The sequence below is a fragment of the Harmonia axyridis genome, chromosome 2 (assembly GCF_914767665.1).
Source record: "Harmonia axyridis chromosome 2, icHarAxyr1.1, whole genome shotgun sequence".
NCBI classification, from domain to species: domain Eukaryota; kingdom Metazoa; phylum Arthropoda; class Insecta; order Coleoptera; family Coccinellidae; genus Harmonia; species Harmonia axyridis.
The window spans coordinates 58,137,194-58,161,718 of NC_059502.1; the positions used below are offsets into that span (position 1 = coordinate 58,137,194).

Sequence of the window (24,525 nt, forward strand, 5' to 3'; positions counted from 1 at the left end):
CTCTTCTTTCACATAAGGTTCGGTGAAATCCTGAATTTTTCTTCCATTTAATGTGTCTTGTTTCGTTCAAAACCTTCCCGAGAGAACATAAAAAATAAGTTATAAAGTCAATGTATAGTTAAAATTGAGATTTTCAGAATGTGCGTTAATTTTTTTTTGCGGAGTGTATTCAGACTTTTTCTCCAGGGCGCCGTGAAATACTTCATAATTGATTCAAAACCTTAAAGATGGTATCGAGGACATTCAACCGCAAATGTGCGAGTTGGTCTAGAAAAATTTCATGCAAAGGATTTAGTGTTGCAACCGAAGCCGGGTTATTTGGCTGATATCGTTCTTCATCGTTAATGGATACCTCTTTATAATATAATGTATATTCATTGATTTGTCTTCAAATATTCTTCTTTATTCATTAATATTAAAACGAAATCTCTTATTGGATAACATGTTATTATTCAAATTCAATTTTCTGAGAATAATATAATGCAAAACTTCGAATTAAATCTATATAGGTACAACAGAGTCCTTTACGAATCGAAGAGTCGTCCTGTTTATTTAATATGAATTCCTCCACACCTATTCGAGGAATTTAGAATTTACTCAACCTTATTTTGAGTGTCATCGACTTATAATAATTGAGTGATTTGTTCATTCACGATTACATATATCTCTCACAGTCATATCCTACAATTTGAGACGATATATCATCAGACTTCAAGTGATACCCAATAAATACCAATGGTAAATTGGATAGAAATAAATTGAACCAATCGATTCGAATACTACTTCTGGTGGGTATCATTAAAACATCCCGAAATTGTGACCTGTTCTCTCTGGAAGTGATATTTCTCTATTTTAGTAAGACATCGACCGTCCCATAATCACAGGGTGTCGTTGATGAAAGAGTTTCGTTGATACAGGATCGGCCTCTGGTCATGTTGGTCTATCAATTGGTTTCACCGAAGTAATGAAATAATTTTAGCATTAGCATTTTTATGTCTTTTATGGATTATTATTTGGAAGTTTAATAGCCGCAATTGGAATTCCTGTATTCGAACTGTAAATGATCCGAAATTGATGTTTATTATGTTGGTATGTGTGATAAATCGTCGAAATTATGGTTATTTTTTTCTAATATGTTCAGATTGGTGGGTATCAGTTCAAGTGTTTTTTTATGTTGGATAATGACAAAAGTTTACGGAATGTTACCTTCAATCCCTAAAGAAGAATTCAAATTTGATTTTATCTTTGTATCATCCGGAGAAACTATCGAATAATCAACAAAAATATAGAAAATTGAAAGTTACTTTCAATAATTTCGCCTTGAATCATAATTATACTCGCAAAAATCTTGGAGTTAAATTTGATTCTTCTTTGAATTTCGATTCTGTACATTACTTACTTGTCCCAACAGCTCAAATGTTTCAAACAGTTTCACTATTGCCAGCCGAGAAGGTGCTTCACAACAACTCAAAAGTGCTTCAATTAAGCGACTGTAACTGCAAAATTTTCACCATTTTTGTTAACAATTTTAAAGCGTTGTTGAAGCGGAAATCGTTTTATTTTCAGTGAAGGCATAGTTTTACTCGTCAAATGTCAAAGGATGACAGCTTTCCATATGGAGGGCTATTCAAAATGAAACTTCTTATTGGAAAACTCTTTAGAATACCGATTTGTTGATTTATGCGAAATTTCACGTTGATCACATCACCAGTAAATTAGGCAGATTTTGAAGAAAAATACCCAATACTGCGGTAACAACCGAACTGATTAGGTTGATATATAATTTGTATATGTAAAATAATTAATAACTATGTTCAATGAGTTAATGGAAAGTATTTTTAGGTATATTCCATTCAGATATATTTTAAATAAAACAATTCAATAACGTTATGCAGCACAGAAAAGATCTGCAATATTCAATAGTATAGATTGTATGAAATAACAACAAATGCCTTGAAATTGAAAATATAATTGTTTGAATGATATAGAAAAGGCTTGATTCATATAACAAAAATTTCCTGTCAAATTCTAAGGAAGAAACTATCCGAAACGAATTTTTACATTATAAAACATAACTGGAATAGTGTGTTACATAAAACAAATAGTACTGTGATATGTTTTATTCATTTTAGTGGGCGAGGTTACACTTACAGAAATTAATTTACTTAATGTACTTTGTAGGAGAATTCATTCTGGTGTTGGCAACAATTCATTTCTATTATAATAAGATCTTTCACTTCAACAGGAATTTAGATGCTATATAGTCTGTAACGTTATAATTGCCTATGAGACTCTAAGACTGATTTCTAGGGGTGGTTTGGCTTATTTGCCAAAAAAACTCTTATTCAGGTTTTACAAATTTAATGAAATTAAAATATACAAAGATCATCTCTTTCACCAGGCGCGGATCCAGGCCCCACTTTTGGGGGGGGAACTTTCAGATTCTCAAAATACTGAAAATGCTTCCGCCATTTTGGGACGTCATTTTTTTGCCGTTCATTAATATGGGTTTTCACAAAATGTATTGAAGGTAAAATTTTTTCTGATCTTGTAATTATTTGAGCCTTAGTATGTCAAATTCTAGGAGGGCCGGCAAAATTTAAGAGGTGCCCGGGCCATTTGGGGGGGGGGGAACATTCCCCCAGTTCCCCCCCCCCCTGGATCCGCGCCTGTCTTTCACTCTAAACAAATAATATTAAAATAAAAACTTAACTTAAATCAGTTTTTAACGAATTTCTGTGCTATTAGGATGGAACCTTTTCTGTAGATTATTTTCAGCTTTCTAAACAGCAGATCTTAGCAGGAAGTTATAGTACTCCAATTCCCATTCAGCGAAGTTGATGTAATAACGCCAGGTATTACGCAGGTATTCTCTCAGTTTCAGAAACTAAAGTGGTTTAACGTGCGTTCTATTCCAACTTCTATACATCAAGGAAGTACTTCTTGATATTTTTCAATCGCAACAGAGGTTTCTGTTGTTCCAATTCCCCATGAGGTGCGAGAATCCCGACACAATTCGCGCTGATAAATTGAATTCTAAATCTCAAATTGAACTAGTAATGGCCGAAAACTAAAACAAGGTACATATCTTTACTGGAGTTTCGATACTTATTGAAAAACTTTCAGAAAATTCTGTTTCCTTCTCTAGATACGCGCATCCGCATCCCGACCAATCGCATACGATGAATTGACAAATTACCGCGTCTTTGAAAATTCCAGTAGCATAACATGAATTGAAGCGTGCAAAATCGTGCAAATCTTTTGTCAAATACTTATAACAGGAAAATACTTATGTGGCTATTTTTATTAGAATTTCCTGTTCTCATTACTTTATTTTTGTAATGGTTACAAGATTATTTTTCTGAGTGCATGCTGAATTTCAGTAGGATCGTAACACTACCCCTCATTCAGATACTTACCACTGACATTATGAAAAAATTGAACTTTCATACAGTTCTATGGTCTTGAATAGGCACTCAGAAGCTCTTGACACCAAGTCAATGCTTTTCTTGGATTCTTCGAGCCCGCCTCATATGTCAAATTGTATAGTAGCATTTCATTTAACAGTGACACCACTTACTCTCTTATTATCTTGGAATGAACAGAATTTACCACTTTATATACGAAAAAAATAGCCGGCAAGTTCATCCATCAATCCGAAATAAATTCCAAGGAACCTATTTAAACAGGATTCGTACGATTTTTTCTTTGAGAAAACCGAACAAGACGTCTCGATAATTGGAGTAGCGGACACATCAATACCTCGCCATGTTTCGATGATGGATCCCCTCCATTTAACAAGATCTTACACATCCATAACCAGTAATATTTACAATCGATCCGTCACTGGGTTTCATCCATAATCACCGGGTGTTTCTCTTCAACATGTATTTTCTGTATTTCTTTTGTGCCTATTTTGATAAGAATTTTCTGTTCTCGTTATTTTATTATTGTGATGTTTACAAAATTTTTTTTTTTTGGTGCATGCTGAATTTTAGTAGGATCGTATCATCACCTCTCATTCAGTTACTAATCACTGACATCATAAAAAAATTAAACTATCATACAGTTTTATGGTCTTGAATAGGCACTCAGAACTATTGACACCTCTCTCTCTTAATCTAACCCTCGTAAGGGTGTAGTGACATCATGTCGCGACTCTTTGAACTATTGACTATTGACACCAAGTCAGTGCTAATCTTGAATTCTTCGAACCCGCCTAATATGTCAAATTGAAACGTAGCATTTTATTATTAACAGTGACACCACTTACTCTCTTATTATTATTGAATGAACAGAATTTACCACTTTATATACGAAAAAATAGCCGGCAAGTTAATCCATCAATCCAAAATGAATTCCAAGGAACCTATTTAAACTGGATTCGTACGATTTTTCCTTTGAGAAAACCGAGTAAGACGTCTCGATAATTGGAGTAGCGGACACATCAATACCTCGCCATGTTTCGATGATGGATCCCCTCCATTTAACAAGATCTTACACATCCATAACCAGTAATATTTACAATCGATCCGTCACTGGGTTTCATCCATAATCACCGGGTGTTCTCGAACAAACGCAGGTGATTTTATGGCTATAAATTCGAGGAAGAGAGACATCATCGGTCTCTCACAAATAGGCGTCCAACAGGTACAAAAGCGTCTCGAATAAGTGAAGAATTGCACACGCTCACCGTGTGATGGGGAACGTGTGATTTATTGGCCTAGAGAAAAGGCAAATAGGGTCCCGCGGTCCCGGGGACCTATTGAGAAAATGAGAAACTCCGAAGGTTATTTGTTTTGAATAATCAAAGTGAAATGATAATAAATAACGCTCGAAGGGGCGTCTTTTCGCCAACAGTTGAGGAGATTAGCTGGCCGGAAAAAATTACTGGAGCTTAAATTAGAAATTTGTGATTTTGTATGTTCTCCTATCCATCTTATTTTCTGCGTATTTCATTCATATAATGAAATACCTAACAACGAACACAATTTTACACAGGGACGTCGGTAGGGGGTAGGCAGGGTAGGCGGTCACCTAGAGCGGCAAAATTCAAGGGCGTCATTTCAAGCTTGATCAATAAAAATCACATGTGTAGAAATTCAAAGTACCCAATGAGATTAAATTCAGTCAGCAACAACAGGAAGTCATATCGACAAATTTAATTACTATCAAAAACTATCAAAGGTGCCGCATTATACATTATTCTCATAAATACCCAGATGTGGCGTGATCCCCTCATAGTGCTGTTTATGAGTTATTGACGTTAAAAAAACACATGCACTCATCAGGCTTGTCGGCCTTCGTTTTACGTTGCCGAATTTTATTGCCACTTGGGGTTCTGGATTATTTTCTATTCAATTCTCTGATTAGAATGATGATTCCTCAGAATAGAATGCAAAATATAAGGAAATAATTTCATTTCATCACATCCAACTGGTCTTTCTTAAGAAATATAAGAAGTTTTATTATTTCATACCACATTCCATTATTTTATGATATTTTTCATTTTTATATCGAATCATCTAGTGTAGGGCGTGGGCGCATTCGAATTGAATAATGGTTCATCCGCATCATCTTATTATTCTACTCGATAATCTCAAACAAAAAAAAAACAAATTTTCAAGCTTTTTCTAAAATCGAAACTGAGCTATGAACCTGAAACTGCAGGGCCCATTCTAGAGGAGAGGAAAATAATGTAGATAATTACACCTCAAATACATTTTAAATTTCCTAAAATACTTTTTAAGGAAAAATGTGGATTGCTTCGCTTATCAATCCGTAGTTGATGAGGCCTGATTTCAATAAATTGTTATGTACATCCCAGTCACATGAGCGTTCAATCTTTTTATATGGAACATCCATCCTTTGAAATGTTAAGCGAATGATAGTTTAATTTAGTTATGTTAAGAGTTAGAAAAGTGAGTTTTTTTTTTGTTTTTTTTTTCTGTTTGGAAATGTAATACTTTGGACGTATGGATTCTGTAATTTTTCAGTCAAAATGTAAATCACGTACAGGTTATACCTCCGTGTGGAACGTTTATACTGTATTTCAGAATAAACTATATTATTATTATTATTATTATTCACACTTCCACACTGAATCTTTGACAACAAAGAAACCGAGAAATCTGGATTCCCCGAAGAATTTATTGGATGTTTTTTTTTAATTTTAACGATTTTCACAGTTGATTTTACAAATCAAATTAACTTGTGTTGGGCGTCGTCGCATTCGAATTTAAAATAATTGTTTATCCGCTTCATCCGATTGTTTTACTCTATAATCTGAAAGAAAAAAAAACAATATATTCAAGCTTTTCATAAAATAAAGTTATTACTGAATTCAATCAGGAATCACTGACAAAAAGCCACCCTACAAGGAATCTCTTGAACCTTTTGGTAGTAGATTAATCGGTATGGAAATGGATTGAAGTCTTGTTTCAATATCTTGTGACATGTACCAACAGAGACACTAGTGAGTTGGCATAAAACTTTGATAGAGGTTCTTGGAGCTTCTTCGATGATATTTTCTACTGTATTAATCAAGTTTGGTGTCCCTTTCGTTTTTCGACGATTTCCACTGTTTATTTGCACCCTACCGGTTTCAGGGAAATCACTAAAGCAAATGGTGCTTTGAAAACAACAATGGGAACATCTGGGTACTCAATCCTGACTTCCGTTAGAATATTTTCATTCGCCTTCAATCTTCTGACCATTTTTGCAGATTCGATCATGAATGCTTTCTGTACGTCGGAAACACCCTTTTTTTATTATTTACTAATACTTTTCTTACAGATTCGAAAATCCAAATACTACATAATATGTCAGTTTCAAGTAAAATGGAAAAATTACCAGATAATGACAAGGTACAAGCTAAGCGTTCTGTTATCAGAGAAAAGCCACTATAATTTCTATACTGCACGAATTCAAATGAACGATATTCATATTGCTTGAATTATCTATTAGAGTCTATCGAAACGATATTATGGGAGGAGATCGCAATTATATAATTTGTCATCTACACGCAACATCTCAACCCAGTCGAATCTGCTGTCACTGAGGTAAAGAATTTTTTTTTGGATATTCTTCCAGTATTATCTATATTCCTGGTGACAAGATCAACATAAAATTTCGCATGAAGCTTCAAAAACTCTTATTATGCAACTAAATGCTGAATTTAATCTCCATTAATTGCTTAGTTTTGAAATGATGAGGGAAAACATTTTCATCGGTCATATTATCTATCGGATTTTGACTATTAACGATCACAACCTCAGCATTCGTGATCCGAACATACCCTGAAAATTTTGATTTTTAAGGTTTTTCATTTGAGCGTCATCGCTTTTAAGGCCGGGTCAGCGGTACGGACAAAATTTGATTTCAGAACGGAATTTCGACATCGTGACGAAATAATAGAGCGGGTCAGCGGTACGGACAAAATTTGATTTCAGAACGGAATTTCGACATCGTGACGAAATAATAGATGCTCGGGGAATGAACACTCAAAAATAACAATAATGATCCAAGATCGGTGGCAAAACAATTATCGATACCTTAAATTGGTGAATCTCCGATGAAAAGTTCGACTCTGTGTTCCCTTCCGAAAGAATCAAGATCAAGAAATAATTTCGTTGGGGTTTTTAAGTAAATTGTGAATAACCAAGCGAAATATATCAGTGGAAGCCGACAGTGCGAAAACTCGTTTGCTTAATTTACCTCCCGTCTCATGTTGCATGTTAAACTGCTCTGAACGGACCCAGTTTAGGTTTACCGAAAAAAAGTGAACTTTTAGAGAGGAGCTCTCGAGTTTCAATCCCTCAGATAACTTATGCCTGTCGAACCGAAAAAATAACCGCCTTTTTTAATCAGAGCAACATTGGGAGTACAGGGTGATCCACCAATATGGTAACCACAATTTTATCGAAAACTACTGAATATTTTTTAATCTGTAAACGGCGTTTTGTACAAGTAAATAGAGAGTTATTGCAACGTAGAAATAAGCGACATTTTACATAAGGATCTTTGACTTATAATACAGTGAAGGTATCACATAATGTTCATTTAATTTCATGTGGGGTGCCTTATGTGAACTCGTTAAGAAAAATTTTGAGGAAAAAGTGGAACATATGATTTTTTTAAAGACGGATTTACTATTGTTATCATTGCTGCTTCATGGTTATTGCTTCTGGTTTCAATTTTGTTTTGGTATTTTTTTTTTATTTCAATATTTGGAGGTGAGTGGAGCTTAAGCTTGACCCTCCCCTATGTAATGTTATATGTTTCTTACAAATGAAAGCACTATTAATAATCCCGACATTAGCCTTTCAGAGCAGGAGAAAAAACTCTCCTTGCAGTCGGCTTTCTCACTCCCCGCTAAGGGAAACATTCACAATATGCCGGATATTCAAAATATCAGAAACATAGAGCGTGGTTTTATCCGGTCCTTGTAGCCCCTCTGGTCTTCATTCTCGCCCCTAATATTGAGATGATAATTGGGATAGTTTTCGTCGGAATCATTTTCCACTGGCGCTTCATCTGAAACTCGAGGTCCCTTTCTTTTGACATTTTTTGGCGGATGTTGTTGTTATTTGCTATAGCTACATCGATAAGTATTGTTTTCTTCATACCCTTATCTACTAATGAAATATCAGGTATGATGTGAAGAACTGTTTTGTCAGTGAGAAGTGGGAAAGTCGTTCAATCCCAATACAGTTTGTAGCGTTAGTTCTCCAGGATGGTCTCCGGTCGGTACTTGTAGTGCGACACTTCTTCAGAATGTAAAAGTCTTAATATGGTTGCCAATTCTTTATGGAGTATCTTCCCTACTGCATCGTGTCTCTAGGTGTAATCGTTTCCTTCAACATCCACCCGAGACATGTTTCATTGTTTTGTTGGTTGGACACCCGTAAAAACATCGATTTTGTTTGGCTAGGAGAAATTCTTCTGGATACATTTCAATAGATGTGAAGCAATACTTTGACGTTGATTCGTCTGTTCTGCTTCGTTCCAAGGTATTTGAAGATATCAGCTGATTTCATTGATTCTATTTTCTGTCCATTTGTAAGAGCAATGTATTCGTCCTGAATTCTTCCTTGCACTACTCTGAGAGTTCGAATCTTGTCCAATCCGAACACCATACCTATATCCTTTGAAGAATTTTCCACTAGTGTGTCTATATTTTTTAGAAGTTTCTCATTGCCTGTTAACAGTTTTAAATCATCCATGTACAGCAAATGATTGAGGATGTTAGTATAACTGTTGAATGTTGAAACCAATTTCAGTAGCGTTCAGTTCTTTAAAGAAGGGATTCAGCACTAGGCAGAATCATATAGGACTCAAGGAATCTCCTTGGAAAATTCCGCCCTTAATAGGGATCTGTTATGGGTTATTTCTGCCCAGGACTACTCCATGTTCGTTTTCCAATTGCACATCGCAAACTTCAGAAATGTATTAACTATAGTTACATTGATCTTGTATATGTCCAAAACTTCGTCAGCCAGCCATGTGGAGTCGAGAGCCTTCTTAAAATCAAAATATTCCATAAAAAATTATATGTTCCTTGAAGGTTTGATTGTATCTGATGGAATCTATTATCAGCTGTTCCTTCGATTCTAGTGCATTCTTGAAATATTCTTTCAACCGAGCCTTCATTATAGGTAATATTTTTCTCGCAATATTTGTGGATACGAGATGTTGCACATAATATGTATTTGTTAGGCATGTAATTGGTCTGTTTTTTACGTATCCGCTATGTTACGCAATTTCTTAGATGGGGGTCATTGGTCCACATTATAAAAATTTGGCATTTCCATTGGATTATTTATTATCCTATTTATGGATTCGACTAGTCATCCATGTAGATATCAAAATTTCTTCAACCAATAGTTGTGAATTCCATCTGGACCTGGAGATTTCCAATTGTGTGTGTTTTTCAATATTTCATGGAACGAAACTGCGTTTTGTGGCATGTTTTCTATTTTATATCAATTTTTGTTGTTGTTATTATAATAAGTTGAGCTGAAACGAAATCATATAAGGAACAGTTCATGCTAATGGCCCATTTCTACTGACTTGATATGTATCAACTATATTTTCTGGAATTCTATTATAAGCTACAAGTTACAGGAAATTTTTTAAAAAGCTTAAAATATTCTAGCAAAGTTGTTTTCCATATCTATGATAGTTGTCTTTTCGATTCAATACGAAGCTACTTTTTAATAATCTATTTTCATTTTGTGGATTGACTCGTTTGAATAAGATATCTCAAAAAAATACATTTATCGTTGCAATATTCATAGCTCATGTTGGGTTCTATATTCTCAACTGTAAGGTGAGATTTGATTTCAGGGTTGATACTGAATATATTTATTGTTAATGATAGAATGGGAGAAATTTCACCTTACACTTAAATTGAACAGGGTAAATAATTAAATCAGTAAAATATATTTTCAACTAAATGACTGTCCCACTTATCGCAGTAAAAATTCAATATCAATGATTTATAATACAAAACTGATTTGATTTTAGAAAGATCTAATTTCTTCAACCAGTACAACGGTATTTGAGGTTATGTTCAAACTATTAGATACAGCTTCATACAAAAACTGGTGAATGATATTGGCTTCAAAGTTACTGGTATCAATCTCATTAATGATGAAATTGTTTTATAAATTATCTTGTTTATCAAAAAAAAAACCACTACTCCACGGACACCCGTCAATGGAATTTTATTTGTTTGGGTACAAAACACAGCCCTATGACAACTGAAATAGCAGAGTGACGTAAGCTGTAATAGAGCGTATCGAAACCAAATTTTTGTTTTGAACTCTGTGATTACTGTAAATTCAATGGTTGTGCGATCGATGTCAAATTAATGTTAAAAACTTCATTATTATGACAAAAGATTCAGATTATTGGAATAGTTATATTTCTCAGAAAAATGATAAGTGAAGTGTTTTAATGTATTCTTGTTGTACTGAGCACGAAATCTCATAAAGTTTTTGTGAAAATAATATATAGATTTTATTTCAATACATGTATGTTGAGTTTTTAACAAAATTCAAATGGTGTGAAAATAAGCATCAACAAAAACCACTCAATGATGAACATCAAAGGAGTTCCACCAAAAGTCTGGTATTTGGACGTTCAATAGCGTTTGCTTCCACTAATGAAGGTTATTGTTGTGAAATTGGTTCTTTACGCTACTACCTATTATGCGGGATAGGAGGTGAGTATACGAAATCATATTTTATTGGTCATCATCAATCATATTTCCTATGGTGAAGCATGGAATTAACTCATTTATAATTTGAAACGATTTGTAGTCAATTACTGAACTCAGGGATAGTGTTTCAGCTGATTTGTTCGACTCAGACTGAAGTTTATTACGCTTAAGGGATATAAATATATGTATAATATAAGGGACATAATTTCTAATCACGAAAAATATGGAAAGCTGAATAGAGATTGAGAAAAACATTGGGTTATTATACCTTATTGATCCGAGCACTCGAATCTGAGGATCCTAGCAGTGATCTAAACGGTTTTTCATCTAACGTTTCATCTGAAACTGCTTAGACATCTTCAGAGATTTCTCAGTCGTGCATTGTTACACGATACTAGACTTCTTCAAACTAGTTGTTCTCAGGATTCATAGATGGAGTAGGGAAAGGTGATTTTTCCTCTTCCCCTCCATTTTTGACTGCTTCGGTTCTGGTTCGATCTATTTCTGCCAACTAGGCTCTCACACCTCTTCATCTAGTGATAGAGAGAGTGGCCTATAAGGCCACTCTAAGACTATCTAGGGAAGGTACCGGTAATGAGGGAATTAAGAATAAGAGAGCCTGGTCCTCAATGACTAATTACATACCATCAGCGAACCTACCCAGTGACGTGATGTTAAAGAAAATTAGAATCGAAAAAGCCTTCATCACGATACTATGTACAAAAGAAGATTGGAAAAAGGAGTCCAAAATCCCAGTTCTCAAAAAGAATACCATCAAATGGTAAACAGATGGTTCCAAAACCACGATGGGGACTGGCGCTGGAGTATTTAGGGCTGGCAAGGCAACAAATGCTCAATATCGCTAGGTCACTGTCTAAGTGTCTTTCAGGCAGAGATACTTGCAATAGAAAGATGTGTAGAAAGGAAGCAAAAAACTATCAGTTCTGCGTAATAGCGATACATTCTGAAAGTCAGTTTTCAATCAAAGCACTGAGCTCACATATCATAGATTATAAGATGATATAAGTGCCGAAGAAAAAATGAAATTATTTGTTTCGTGACAATGTCATCAGTTGAGATTTTGAATTTTATAGCTTCCTATTTTACTTTTCTCCATTCTAATACCTAAGCACCTACTGAGTGTTGTAACACATTGTGTAAAATATTGATTATTATATTGCACGATCAAATTGTGAATTCTTTTGAAACTAGAATTGAATTTGAAACAAAATAACGTAATCCTCTCAGAAAATGTAAACTTCGAGTCTATTTGCTCTACAGCAAAAATAAGTATTGAAAAGTAAATCTTTGAGAAAATTCAAAGCCACATATTGAAATTCATGCAATGGCGACCCTGTGACATGGCCACTAAGGTTACACTCAGTAGGTGCGAGGGCTTTAGAATGAAAAGAAAGTTGAACAGAAAGCTATAAAGTTCGAAACCTCAGCTGATAACAATGAAAACATCACATATTATCATAAAAGAAATAAAAACACGACCGTTTTTGAAAAAAGTTACATAAAACATGAATTCTTTCGTTTGTTACTCTTTTAAAAAAAGTGTGTCATTCAATGTGAGAATTGAATTCATCAGACTAAATTATGTTTTTTTTTTCATGGCAATAAGAACATTCCTCTAATATGTGTAAAAAATATAGCTCTTGAAGTCTAAAGAAAAAACTCCATAAATTGAGTTCTACCCTGGAATTATGAAAATAACATGTACCGTTTCGAAGGGTTGTATTAACTGAGCAAACACAAAATTTAAACAAAATCAAACGGCTGATTTCCAAATGACTAGAAATTTAGGCCAATTTTCATGAATCACCCTGTATCGGCGAAACTAATAGCCTTAGAATACACAACAAGCTACTTTTCTGAAAGGCCTGGATGACCTGCATTCACTACTAGGTTATGACCAACCACTCATACACCCTGTATATCATATGATTGAAACAATATTAATTCATAATTTTTCTGACTGACTATTATTGATAATTAATTCTAGGAAGTCTATCTTGCGGATTGACCCATACGTTAGTTACTCCCCTGGATTTGATTAAATGTCGAATACAAGTTAACCCCGGAAAATACGTTGGAGTTTTCAATGGATTCAAAGTGACTCTTGCAGAAGATGGATCGAAAGCTCTGGTGAGAGGATGGGCGCCAACATTTATCGGCTATTCCATACAAGGATTCTGCAAATTTGGATTTTATGAGTTGTTCAAGGTGATTTTATTCAATACTTAAATATTTAGTGAAAATCTACTTAATTCGACTTATACACAGTTGCAGTAACGCTCATTAAAATTTAATGTCGCATTTAAATTTCGATCCTCCATTAAACGGTGCAGGTAGCAAATATGACGAGCCTATCAGGGGATTTAAAATTTTAATGACGGAATTAAATTTCAATGAACGTTCCTGCAAGTGGGTGTAAATGAGATAATCACATCTTCGATGAAGTCGATATCGTTCAGAAATTTTTTTTTTACTTTTGGTTTTCCCCTGTAACTATATCTAAGGAAAACATTTGAAAGTTTAAATTGAAAAATACATATATGTTATCCATTTTGTGGTCCCTAAAATAAAAGTGATCAAAATATACTTTCATTTAGAATATCCACATAGTTTTTTATTTCAATATAATGCTTGGATCTCGACATTATGTATGGATTACAATTTCATTCAAATGTCCTGCGTGTGATCTCTTACAGGGAACGACCCTTGTGAAGTAATTTTCGATGACTCGCTAGCAAATTTCGGGCAATATCTCCAATAACTTGACGGATTTTGGTTTTTAAATCATAAATAGTAGGAGGATTATCAGAATAAACACAATCCTTCTTATAATCCCACAAAGAATCCAAAGGCGATGACACACACATCTTGGTGGCCAATTCAGATCGAAACTATTTATCACGCGTCCTGGGAATTCCTCTTGCAATTGTAGTGACTCTGTCTGCTCGAGAGGTGGCGTTATGGGTGTCGTGCCACACTCTACTTTGGCCCCGGCGGATTTATAGGGGTCGCCTCGTTGCAGCAGAGTCACCTCTCTACGATGGTGTGAGAGGGTGTATTAGGCAGAGATCACTGTGTTTTTGGAAGCAAACATGCATAATCCTGAGGGAGAGGGAGCTCCTTCGTAAATTTGGCTCCAAAACATCTCGCCAAACATTAAAGCTGCAAAGGGTCGTTTTGAGTGACTTGTTGCACCATCTTGCTGGAAACACATCTCTTCCACTTCCAAACAATTTATTCAGGACAAAGAAATCTGTAATCAGTTTGCTATAGAGATGAAAATTGGTGGACTGAATGAAACCTGCTTCATTTTCAAGGAAGTACTGTTCAATCACTCCACCATACCAAATTGCACAGCACACAGTGACTTTTTGTGGATGCAATGATCTCTCAACAGCTACATGAGGATTTTCACTGTCCCATATGCGACATTTTTGTCTGTTTACATAGCCACCGAGTCAAGAATGTGTTAGGTGGCTGAAGAAGATTCGATGCGATAAATCGTCATTTAAACGTTGTTGTTCAAGCACCCAATCGACATATGTTTATGATCAGCTGGCTTTGATTCTTGTGTCAACTGAACTTTAAAAGACCCATAGACGTGCAATAATATAGTGCAAATAGATTGCACAAGAAAATTGAGGTGGCCCATAGACGTTCAATAATAATAGAATATTATAGTTTTGCAATAAAATTGAACGTGTATGTGTCACATTGCACAATAACACCCATAGGTGATGAAATATTTTTCCGCATTGCACAATAAATATCTAATTCATTTGATTTCATTCAATATTATTGCACAACTCCCAATATTGTACAATAATATTGTACGTCTATGGGCTGCTTTATATGAATGGAGATACAAATCCGGATGCGTGCCGAGAAATAGATAAATTTGGATCTTTTTCAAGACTTTCACTTACAGCAGCGATATTTTCGATGATTAATAGGCCATAAGACATGAGTAAAATATTCAGTCAAATCATTAAGATGCCTGCTATTTTGTTTGTTAGTCATCTTTGGTTGAGGTATGCGGTACTGATGATCCCTAATAAGGATGAAACCGGTATATCGCTACTCTCCCTTGATGACATGCATTCTCCTTGGTTTACTTTCGATTTTGATTCCTATGAAATATCGTGAAAATCTTCTGTTTGACAATGGTTATGTTGATGGCATTTTTTGTTGATACATTAACCAGATAAATAATTAATATAGGATGATATTACATACTTGGAAATCGTACTTCTTTTTTTTTGTATTTTCTTCAAAATATTCAGTCTTTTCGAATTTTTTTTACTGCCCTACCAAATACACGCTCAGATGACGTTCATGTCGACCACAATCTGCTTGTGTGCACAAAACGTACAGAATCATTATTTTTGTATTAAGATTTCACAATTTTGATAAGCTCAACGACTCATATGTTGAATGGCTAACTTTCAACTAAACATAAGACGCTTTGGAAGCCAGTTTTGTTTGACTTATGTCATTGAAACAATGCTGTCAAACCCGGACCACGACATGGATAACCCAGTATAATATCTGTTTAAGTAACATTCTCGTTGACTATAACTTCGGATCATTAAAAAATATGGATGTCATATATCTAAAGGATGAATTTTTTCTTCAACAGATAGTCTACAGTGATATGATTGGCGAAGAAAACACTTACATCTATCGTACCTGGCTATACCTGCTTGCCAGTGCCTCTGCAGAAGTTTTCGCAGACATCGGTTTAGCACCTATGGAAGCAGCAAAAGTCAAAATTCAAACGACGCCAGGTTATACGGATCGATTAAGAGAAGCTATTCCTAGAATTATAAAAGAAGAAGGACCAGGGGGTTTCTATAAAGGTGTGAAGCAAAAATACAACTTGCTATGTCTTATAGCATTGGAAAATTCAGGGCTTTTTAACTGTGGTCTAGTCGGTTCGGTTCGGAAGATGCGTTACGCATCTTCGTAGGTTTCTATCTTCGTAGGTTTCTAGGTCGTAGATTGTAACTTGACTCTGGAGAAATCCAGTGTCGAGTAACAATCTGCGACCTCAAACCTCTGAAGATGCTTATTGCTGACTGCAAGATGACGCAGGCAGAACGCTAGACGTTATACCTTTGGATGTTGCTGAGGCTAGAACTTTTTAGTTATCTGCCGAGATGACCACTTAGATCGCAGATCTTGACTCTTCTAGCACCGAAGTTAGTTTGAGCATCTATAGTAGGAGTATTTTCTTACTTGAGAACTCATGGCTATCAGGAATGTATCCAATGAGAATACTCGAGTGAGGCTCCGTGGTTATTATTATCAGTTTACCTCCTTCTCAGGGTTTCAGATCCAAACCAATGGTCACAAGATCACAAGCTAGGGGCAAATACAACGAGTCAGAAAACATATTTTAGCAGCTAATTTTTTTAATCTAACGATCTTATCCAGAAGCCTCTTCGATGACCCCCAGCGGGTCTATTCTTGGAGTTCATCTGGGTATTTCTGATGTTCACCCTTAGATCAGAGATAACCTGGAAGCATTTATGTTTTCAAAAGATTCTTGGGCTTTTGCAGCCTCTGTTTTCGTAGGCTTTGGCTCCTTAGATTTCAGTGTGATGCCCTTTATTTTAACTCATTCCTTGGTTTTAGGGCCGCATTCTTAAGCTCTCAACTTTTAGTGTTTCACCCTCAGATCTTTGGCAGATGGTTTTGAAGGCCACTTTCCTGTCTTCTTCAACTTTGAGACTATCTTTGATGAGAAACTTCTTTTTGACGGCAGCGCCAACGGGTCTGTCCTTTTAAGAGTCATATCTTTGAGACTCCTCATTGCCTCTTTGCAGAAGTATTTATTTAACCTCAGTTAGGGCCAGAACCTGCATCTTGTCCTATTGGTTACGGAACATTGAGGCTGTGTTCTTCCTCAGTTGGTACATTTGAGCTATTACTTTTCTCTCTCATTCAGATTCTACGGTTAGCAAGGGAAAATATAGCAACCTAGAGCAAATCCCCACATAGTTTAAGAAGTCCATCTTCAGACTGGAGTTCGCAAATTCAGATCTTCTATACCCATCTGGATATCGGCATATTATATGTTGTTCCTACTTGTGTTGGAAAACGTTTTTAACCAGTCTTTCAAGGGTCCATTGGTTACAACAAGATGGAAAAATAGCGCCGATTATATTTGAAGCACCCCATCCTTATAAGGGACATTTGGAATGGCTACCAAACTGCTCTAAATTGTCATTTTGTGGCTCTTTTCTGGAGTTATTTCGAACCGCGTAAAAGTCAAACATTCAAAACACAACAAGACTCTAAAGCAAACACCCAAATATTGTTATGAAATAAAACATTTCCTGATGCATTTATATGGACAATATTTCTTTTTGAAAAGAGGACATAAACTTGTCTACTCTGTAAAAGTTTGGCCTTCAATTTTAGATCAATTTCAATACGAAAAGTTATCGAATCTTTTGTATCAGATCTCTCGTATAAATTTCATTCGATTTCAATAGTTGAGACTATTGCCAACTGCACATGTTCATTGTAGTATTATATCATAATAAAAAATTATATATTTTCATTTCAAGGTTTGGTACCTTTATGGATGCGACAGATACCGTACACAATGATGAAATTCGCTTGCTTCGAAAGAACCGTAGAGCTTCTCTACATACACGTGGTGCCCAAACCAAGAGCAGAATGTTCGAAAGGCGAACAGCTGATCGTAACTTTCGCTGCTGGATATATAGCGGGTGTCTTATGTGCAATTGTCAGTCATCCTGCGGACTCGGTCATATCAAAATTGAACCAATCGAAGGGCAGCAGCAGCATGGAGGTGGTGAAGGCTATGGGCTTCGCAGGCCTGTGGAAAGGAATCGTTCCAAGGATAGTTATGATTGGCACTCTAACTGCTCTACAATGGTTTATTTATGATGCATTCAAGGTGAGTATAACTGAAAGTCAGAGTAATAAACATAGATAGGGGGAGCATATGTCATTATCAGTAAGCAAATTTTATCCTCAACATGAACTATCAAATTTGACAAAAGGGTTGCGAGAGTGAAAACATATCAGTCACACGATAGTTCACTCAATTCCATAGACATAGAGATGTATACTGCTCCACAAAAGTTTAGTAAGTTCAAAGGTTTTGAGACTGTTTCAAAAGTTTCCGTTTTTTCAGCAATTTTTTAAATATTGTAGATATACATGTTTACTCACTTATCTGAATTATTTTTTTGCCCATTCCTTTATGAATTTTACAGTTTCAGTTGAAAATTCATTTTAAGTATTTTAGTACAAAATTGAGAAATTACGCGTCCTGGGTATTTTTCTTGCAATGAAGCAAAAAAGGGTCGTGTTGTGTCGTTTATTGCACCATCTTGCTGGACCACATCTCTTTCAATTCCATATCATTCATTTCAGGCAAAAAACAAATCGGTAATATTTTGGCTTTGAAAATGAAAATTGACGATTTAAGTGACACCTTTTTTATTTTCAAAAAAATACTGGCCAATCAATCCACCAGACCAAATTCCACACCATACAGAGACTTTTGTGGATGTTATGATCTTTCAGTAGATACATGATCCATATGTGAAAATTTTGTTTGTTTTCATAGCCACCGAGTTAATAATGAAAAAAATTCCATGCGAAAAACGTCATCCAAACGTTGTTGTTCTTCGTATTTATTGATCAGCTGGCTGTTCCTTTTAGTTATTGTGTCCATTGAATCTTATAAGGATGCAGATGCAAATCCAGATGCCATAGCCTGCCGTAAGAATGGCCCAAGTGTTGTGCGGCCGAGAAATGGATATATTTGGATCTTCAATTCTTTCACTTACGGCAACAATATTTTTGGTCGAGGCATTTCAATGATATATTAGCCTTAAGACATCAGTTACAGATTGTGGATTATAGGATCAGTTTGACGAATTTGTCGACCTGCTGGTAGAGCACAAAACGTACTTATACCACAGAATCATGGTTTTTGTGATAAGTTTCCCCAATTATCACTTGGTCAGCAGCAGATAAACGATCCATATTGCCAAATGGCTAACGTTCAACCTCGCGTTCAACTTACCATAAATGACGTTTTGGATGACAGTTCTGTTTGACATATGTCATTGAAATAGGTCTGTTACTTCCGGACCACAACATAGATAAATTGCGGTTTTATTTGGGATGGAAAGAGAGGAGGAAGAGTAGCAGGACTAGCTACTGTGAATATCGTATCATTTCTCGGAATAGGAAGCTTACCAATATTCAATAATATTCTGAAATGAAAACATTGAAAACCCTCATCAACAACTCCAATATCAGTTCATTCGTTAAAACGAATGAACTGATAGAGCAAAAAGTTTTTCATGATTTTCCTGGCACCGTAGGTAGCGTGTAATTCTTTCTTTTTCAGTAAGTTCGATTTACCACGACTTTCACAGCTCTTTCATGGTTCTGTTGCGGTTAAATAAAATTTTATTATTCTATGGATCAAATGTAGCCTTCGGTCATTGATTACAAGACTCTTGGGTTTCATTTTCAATTGATACATTTTTTCAGACGTGTTATTTTATTCGACACTATTCATTGGACACGTACGTTCATAATAGGAAGACTTGACCTCGATCTGTGATAACACTTGACAGTTTTGAGGAATCATCTCTGGTCTCGACTAAGATGACCAAGATCAATATAACCAAGCGAGCTTTTTCTAGAATATCAAAATTGGGTCAATGAAAAAATAAAATTCTTGCGTATTATTCAATAATGTCTCGCGAATTTAAATATTCGGGACTGGCTCATAGGTTGAAATATCTTCAAATAAAAACATTGATCTTCTGATTTTTCAGGAAAGAAAGATAATATACCAACGAGACAAAGATGGTACTATGAATCAACTCCAATTGTCTATATCTTCATTCTTTTTTGCATGCTCCAGCAATTTTTTCTTTCAGTTTTACTCTTAGTCCTCCATTAAAATAGTAAAATTTCTTAAGAGGGAACAACACCACGTGGCTGTTCAGCTCAAAAAAAAAAAATTAGAGATATTCCTTCTCTTACGAATCACCGAATTTTTGGGGTCTTCACATAATTTTCTTGAACAGTAATCTACATGGAGGAAATTGAATATTTTTAATATGCCAATGAAAAAAAAACTACTCAATAACTTTTCGTTTTTCTCAAAAAAAAAAAAATGATATGTACTTTATAGAAAGCACTGATATATTTTTGAAATATTCGTGAAAAAAACCTGACAAAAATCATTACAAAAGAGGTAAAACCATAATTTTGTGAAAGTCGTCGTAGCTGCCCTCTATTTATTAGCTTCGAAAAAAGAAAGAGGATGAGGTGAATGTACAACTTCGTATACTGTACAAAGTTTGGTCATCACAGGAGCGCCAGTGGGGAAGTGAATGGGTATCAAAGTTTGACTAATAAGTTAAAATCCACGTGGTGGTAATCCCTCTTGAGTAGTTACTAAAGAATCAACGAAAGAAGAAGGAGACCCCCAAAATTATTATTAAAAACTGTGATTTAACGATATTAATCGTTTCACTATAAACAATTAATTCTTCTCATGAAATAAATACAGCAGAAATCGCATTTTTCAATACCAATTCACTCATCTTACTTTTTTCTAGGTAGCTGCTCGCTTACCCCGCCCTCCCCCTCCACATATGCCTGAATCTCTCAGAAAGAAAATGGGAGATGATCGTTGATAACAGTTTCACTTGTATTCAGTAAATAGGGAATTTTCAATTTTGTAAAATATATAGGAGAAGAAGCAATTCATTAAAGCTCTGTTTTATTAATTCTGAATATGGAATCCTTCCCAATTTCTTTGCATTGTAATTGATTTATATCAGCAATCAAACAAATGAAAATAAATAAATCGGGAGTACTTCAGTGTGATTCAGTTTTGAGTGAAAAACCAAGCGCTTTAGGTCTAATTGCAGACCATCATCAGGGTTTTCCTGGAAGGGCAAATGAGGTTATATGATAATTATTAAATAAACAAAACAATTATCCGTCCAGAAACTTATCACAATTGTCAGGGAGCAAGTACAGGCAATTCAGCAATTGACCATATTCACCGTCGCCATATTGTTGTGCGACAATACCAACTACCCAGTGTTCCCAACGAAGAAATATTGAGTTTACTAGAAAAAATCCACAATATAAAGTTTATAAGTGAAGTTTATGTGTACCTTTTCTGACTGCTACGCCAGATAGGCTTGTTTGGGACACTTTTTCGCAAAAATTTCACCTTTTTGTACTTTTCTAGTAAACTCAATATTTCTCCGTTGGGAACACTGGGTAGTTGGTATTGTCGCACAACAATATGGCGATGGTGAATATGGTTAATTAATGAGGCACATTCAAAAGGCAAAGCTCAAATTTCAAAATATGAAACTTTCCACAACAACGCAATTAGGTAGGTCATAGACAATTATAACAATGATATAAATATTATAACACCGAGAAAGACAGGGAAGAAACATCTCAACTACCAACACATTGTTAAATATGCCGACAGCAGGATGACTTGAAATGGATGTTCATAGTGGTCTAGGGGAAATCTCGAAGCTATAACTCACATAAAAATTTTTTCTTTTTTTTTTCTTCTCTCTTTTTGAGCTTTGCCTTTTGAATGTGTCTCAATAATTGCTGTATTGCCTGTACTTGCTCGCTGACAATTGTGATAAGTTCCTGGACGGGTAATTATTTCGTTTGGTTCATTTAATCATTATGATATAACCTCATTTGCCCTTCCAGGAAAACCCTGATGGTGGTCTGCAATTAGACTGAAAGCGCTTGGTTTATCACTCAAAAATTAATCACACTGAAGTACTCCCGATTTATTTATTTATCCTCGTGTGTGCACAGCCATCCCTACAAGCAAATAAAAATAATTTTGAAGAATTAATCCGATTCGCTAACTCAAAGCCTTGAAGCAGGAGTTTTCTTTCTGTTATGATGATTTAAAGGATTATAATATAATCATCATTCGAGAAACAGATTTTTACGAAAGGTTCTTAAAAAAATTATATTATTCTACTCCAAGATTCCTTGACGTCAGTTTGAAATTAAAAGAGGAAGAATACCTACTCATGGACGAACTACCCTTACCATTAGGGTCACCAGTGTGGAACTCACGTTTTAGAAAGAAGATCTATACCTACTGAACTCTACCTGATGTTTTCAAGCATCTATTTGCCTATTGTCTCTTTTTGTTGTATCTTTTTCATTTTTTCTATGTGTGACATTGACCTATACCTATATCTTCATAGTAGAGTTTTATGTTTTTGATAATTGAAATTGAGTTGTACTCAATTTCTGTTTCTTCGTAGTTTATCTCTGGGTCTTTCGTGAAATGTTGGCTACTAATAACATCTTCGACTGGGTTATATTCACTTATTTTTTTCAGCTCGTTAGCTGGATGCTGATTTGCTTTTTCAAAAAGCTTTCCAGTCGAGAAATCTGTTACAGTTTCACATTCTAATTCTCTGTGGATATTTTCGATTCTCACGAACCACGGCATATCCATCGCAGCTCTTAACAGTTTATTCCTCATCACTTGCGTCTTCTAGATATGTCTTTTGGCTGCATAGCCATATGAGCTGATCTATATGTTAAGTTGAGGTCTTGCAATTCTTCGTATTCTTTCGTATTTTGATTCATTGGGCTTTTTCTTACTATATTATGTAAAGAAGAGTGAAGTCTCGTCATTGTTGACTCTGCTGCTGGAAATGAGTATGAAGTTGTCCGAAGACGATTGACAATTCTTCGTGCAGTACATAATTCCTGTGATTGAAAACCTAAAAAAAGGGTGCATCGAAACTAAGACAAAACTGATGGTCTAACTAGTCTTCTCATCAATGTTCTTGCCTATTAAAAAGGAAGACAATAAAATAGTTCTTTATAATACAAGTGCAGAAGGCATTGATATTCTTCCACGAGTTCGAAATTCAAAAACTCGCCACTTCGTGGCTCGTTTTTGAATGAACAAGTGGTAGAATGAGCCTTCTGTACGAGTATTATACATTATTTTCTCCAATTCATTGCATTCTTATTGAAATTAATGAAATATTTCCATAAATATCATTTAGTGATTTTTGCATTGAAAAATGTTGTTTGACAGAACTGATTTCTTTAGGGCAAATTGATGAATTGACAGATAAAGCCGTGGCGGAAAGTTCGGAGTGCTAACATATGATAATAAAATATAACCATGAAAACTGTGCGTTTCTGATATATTCTCGCACGATTTTGTTCTACAAGATGTGGAAGAATAATCGGAATAACCACAGAATTAGAGAAATGAGTTTATTGGTGGAATGTGGATCTCGATAAACACGGAAAGGAGAGAAGAACCCTCCCTAGATATAAAATTACTTAGAGAATTCAAACTTTTTTCAGGAGAATATACTTCCGAGATTATGGCTAGCTCTGAAGGTCAAGTCATTTCTGTAAACTCAAAAATCATTAAATTGAAAATATGAGGACATTGAATATATATACTTCCTACTGCAAAGTCCTAGCGCATAGTTTTGTATGTGGAGAAATAAAAAAAATAAATCAATAATCCTAATATCAACATTCCAATTCACAAATCTGCTCAAATATCCCCGATATTATTAATGTTCTAACCACCCTGTGTTCTTTTGTCCTACGATGTTCAAAATTGATTTCTCGCATATCCCTTGGTGAAACATACTGCAATATTAATAAAAGAAAATAAATAAAAACACTTGACTATGTTTTTTTATTTATTTTCTTTATTAATACGATGTTCATTTCAATTGAAAATAATCAAATATATAAGTAAGTGGTCATGGTTAAACGTAATTGAAATTATTTTCTGAGATATCAAAAATTCAATCTGAATTGCTTCAATATCCGTTTTTTCGAATTTTTCACTTTTGAAATCAGTTTAGGATTAGGCATGTTAACGAGCCCTCACATCGTCCTATAGTTTTGGGATCATACAATATTCATGAGTTATAAAAACTCATGAGTTATAAAAACACATGACACTCAACCATATAGTGTTGTCTCAAACTATAGAAATTTATGTCTTTAGTAATTGAAAACGGGTTCAGTAGGCGCCAAAACTATCGTAAAAAATAATATTGTGACTGGAAGCGTAGTTTAACTCTATCCGTTATTTATTCACGCATAACTTGGTTTAAATGGACAAATCTTCCTTACCACGATAGAAAAATACTGTAAAACCAGTATAGGCCATATTTAATGGTCCTGCCAGCATGCAGTAGCAATGACGCTGAATT

At 35.0% G+C, this 24,525-nt stretch overlaps 1 protein-coding gene across 1 annotated transcript; it reads left to right on the top strand.

Moving 5' to 3' along the window:
• The first annotated feature begins 10,878 nt into the window (after window positions 1–10,878).
• Window positions 10,879–21,045, top strand: LOC123672338 (phosphate carrier protein, mitochondrial-like). Its single transcript, XM_045606415.1, has 5 exons — window positions 10,879–11,227; window positions 13,233–13,453; window positions 15,885–16,104; window positions 17,821–18,176; window positions 20,875–21,045. Exons 1-5 carry the CDS (start codon window positions 11,035–11,037, stop codon window positions 20,950–20,952), a joined length of 1,068 nt encoding a protein of 355 aa, XP_045462371.1. The 5' UTR covers window positions 10,879–11,034; the 3' UTR covers window positions 20,953–21,045.
• Window positions 21,046–24,525: the final 3,480 nt, after the last annotated feature.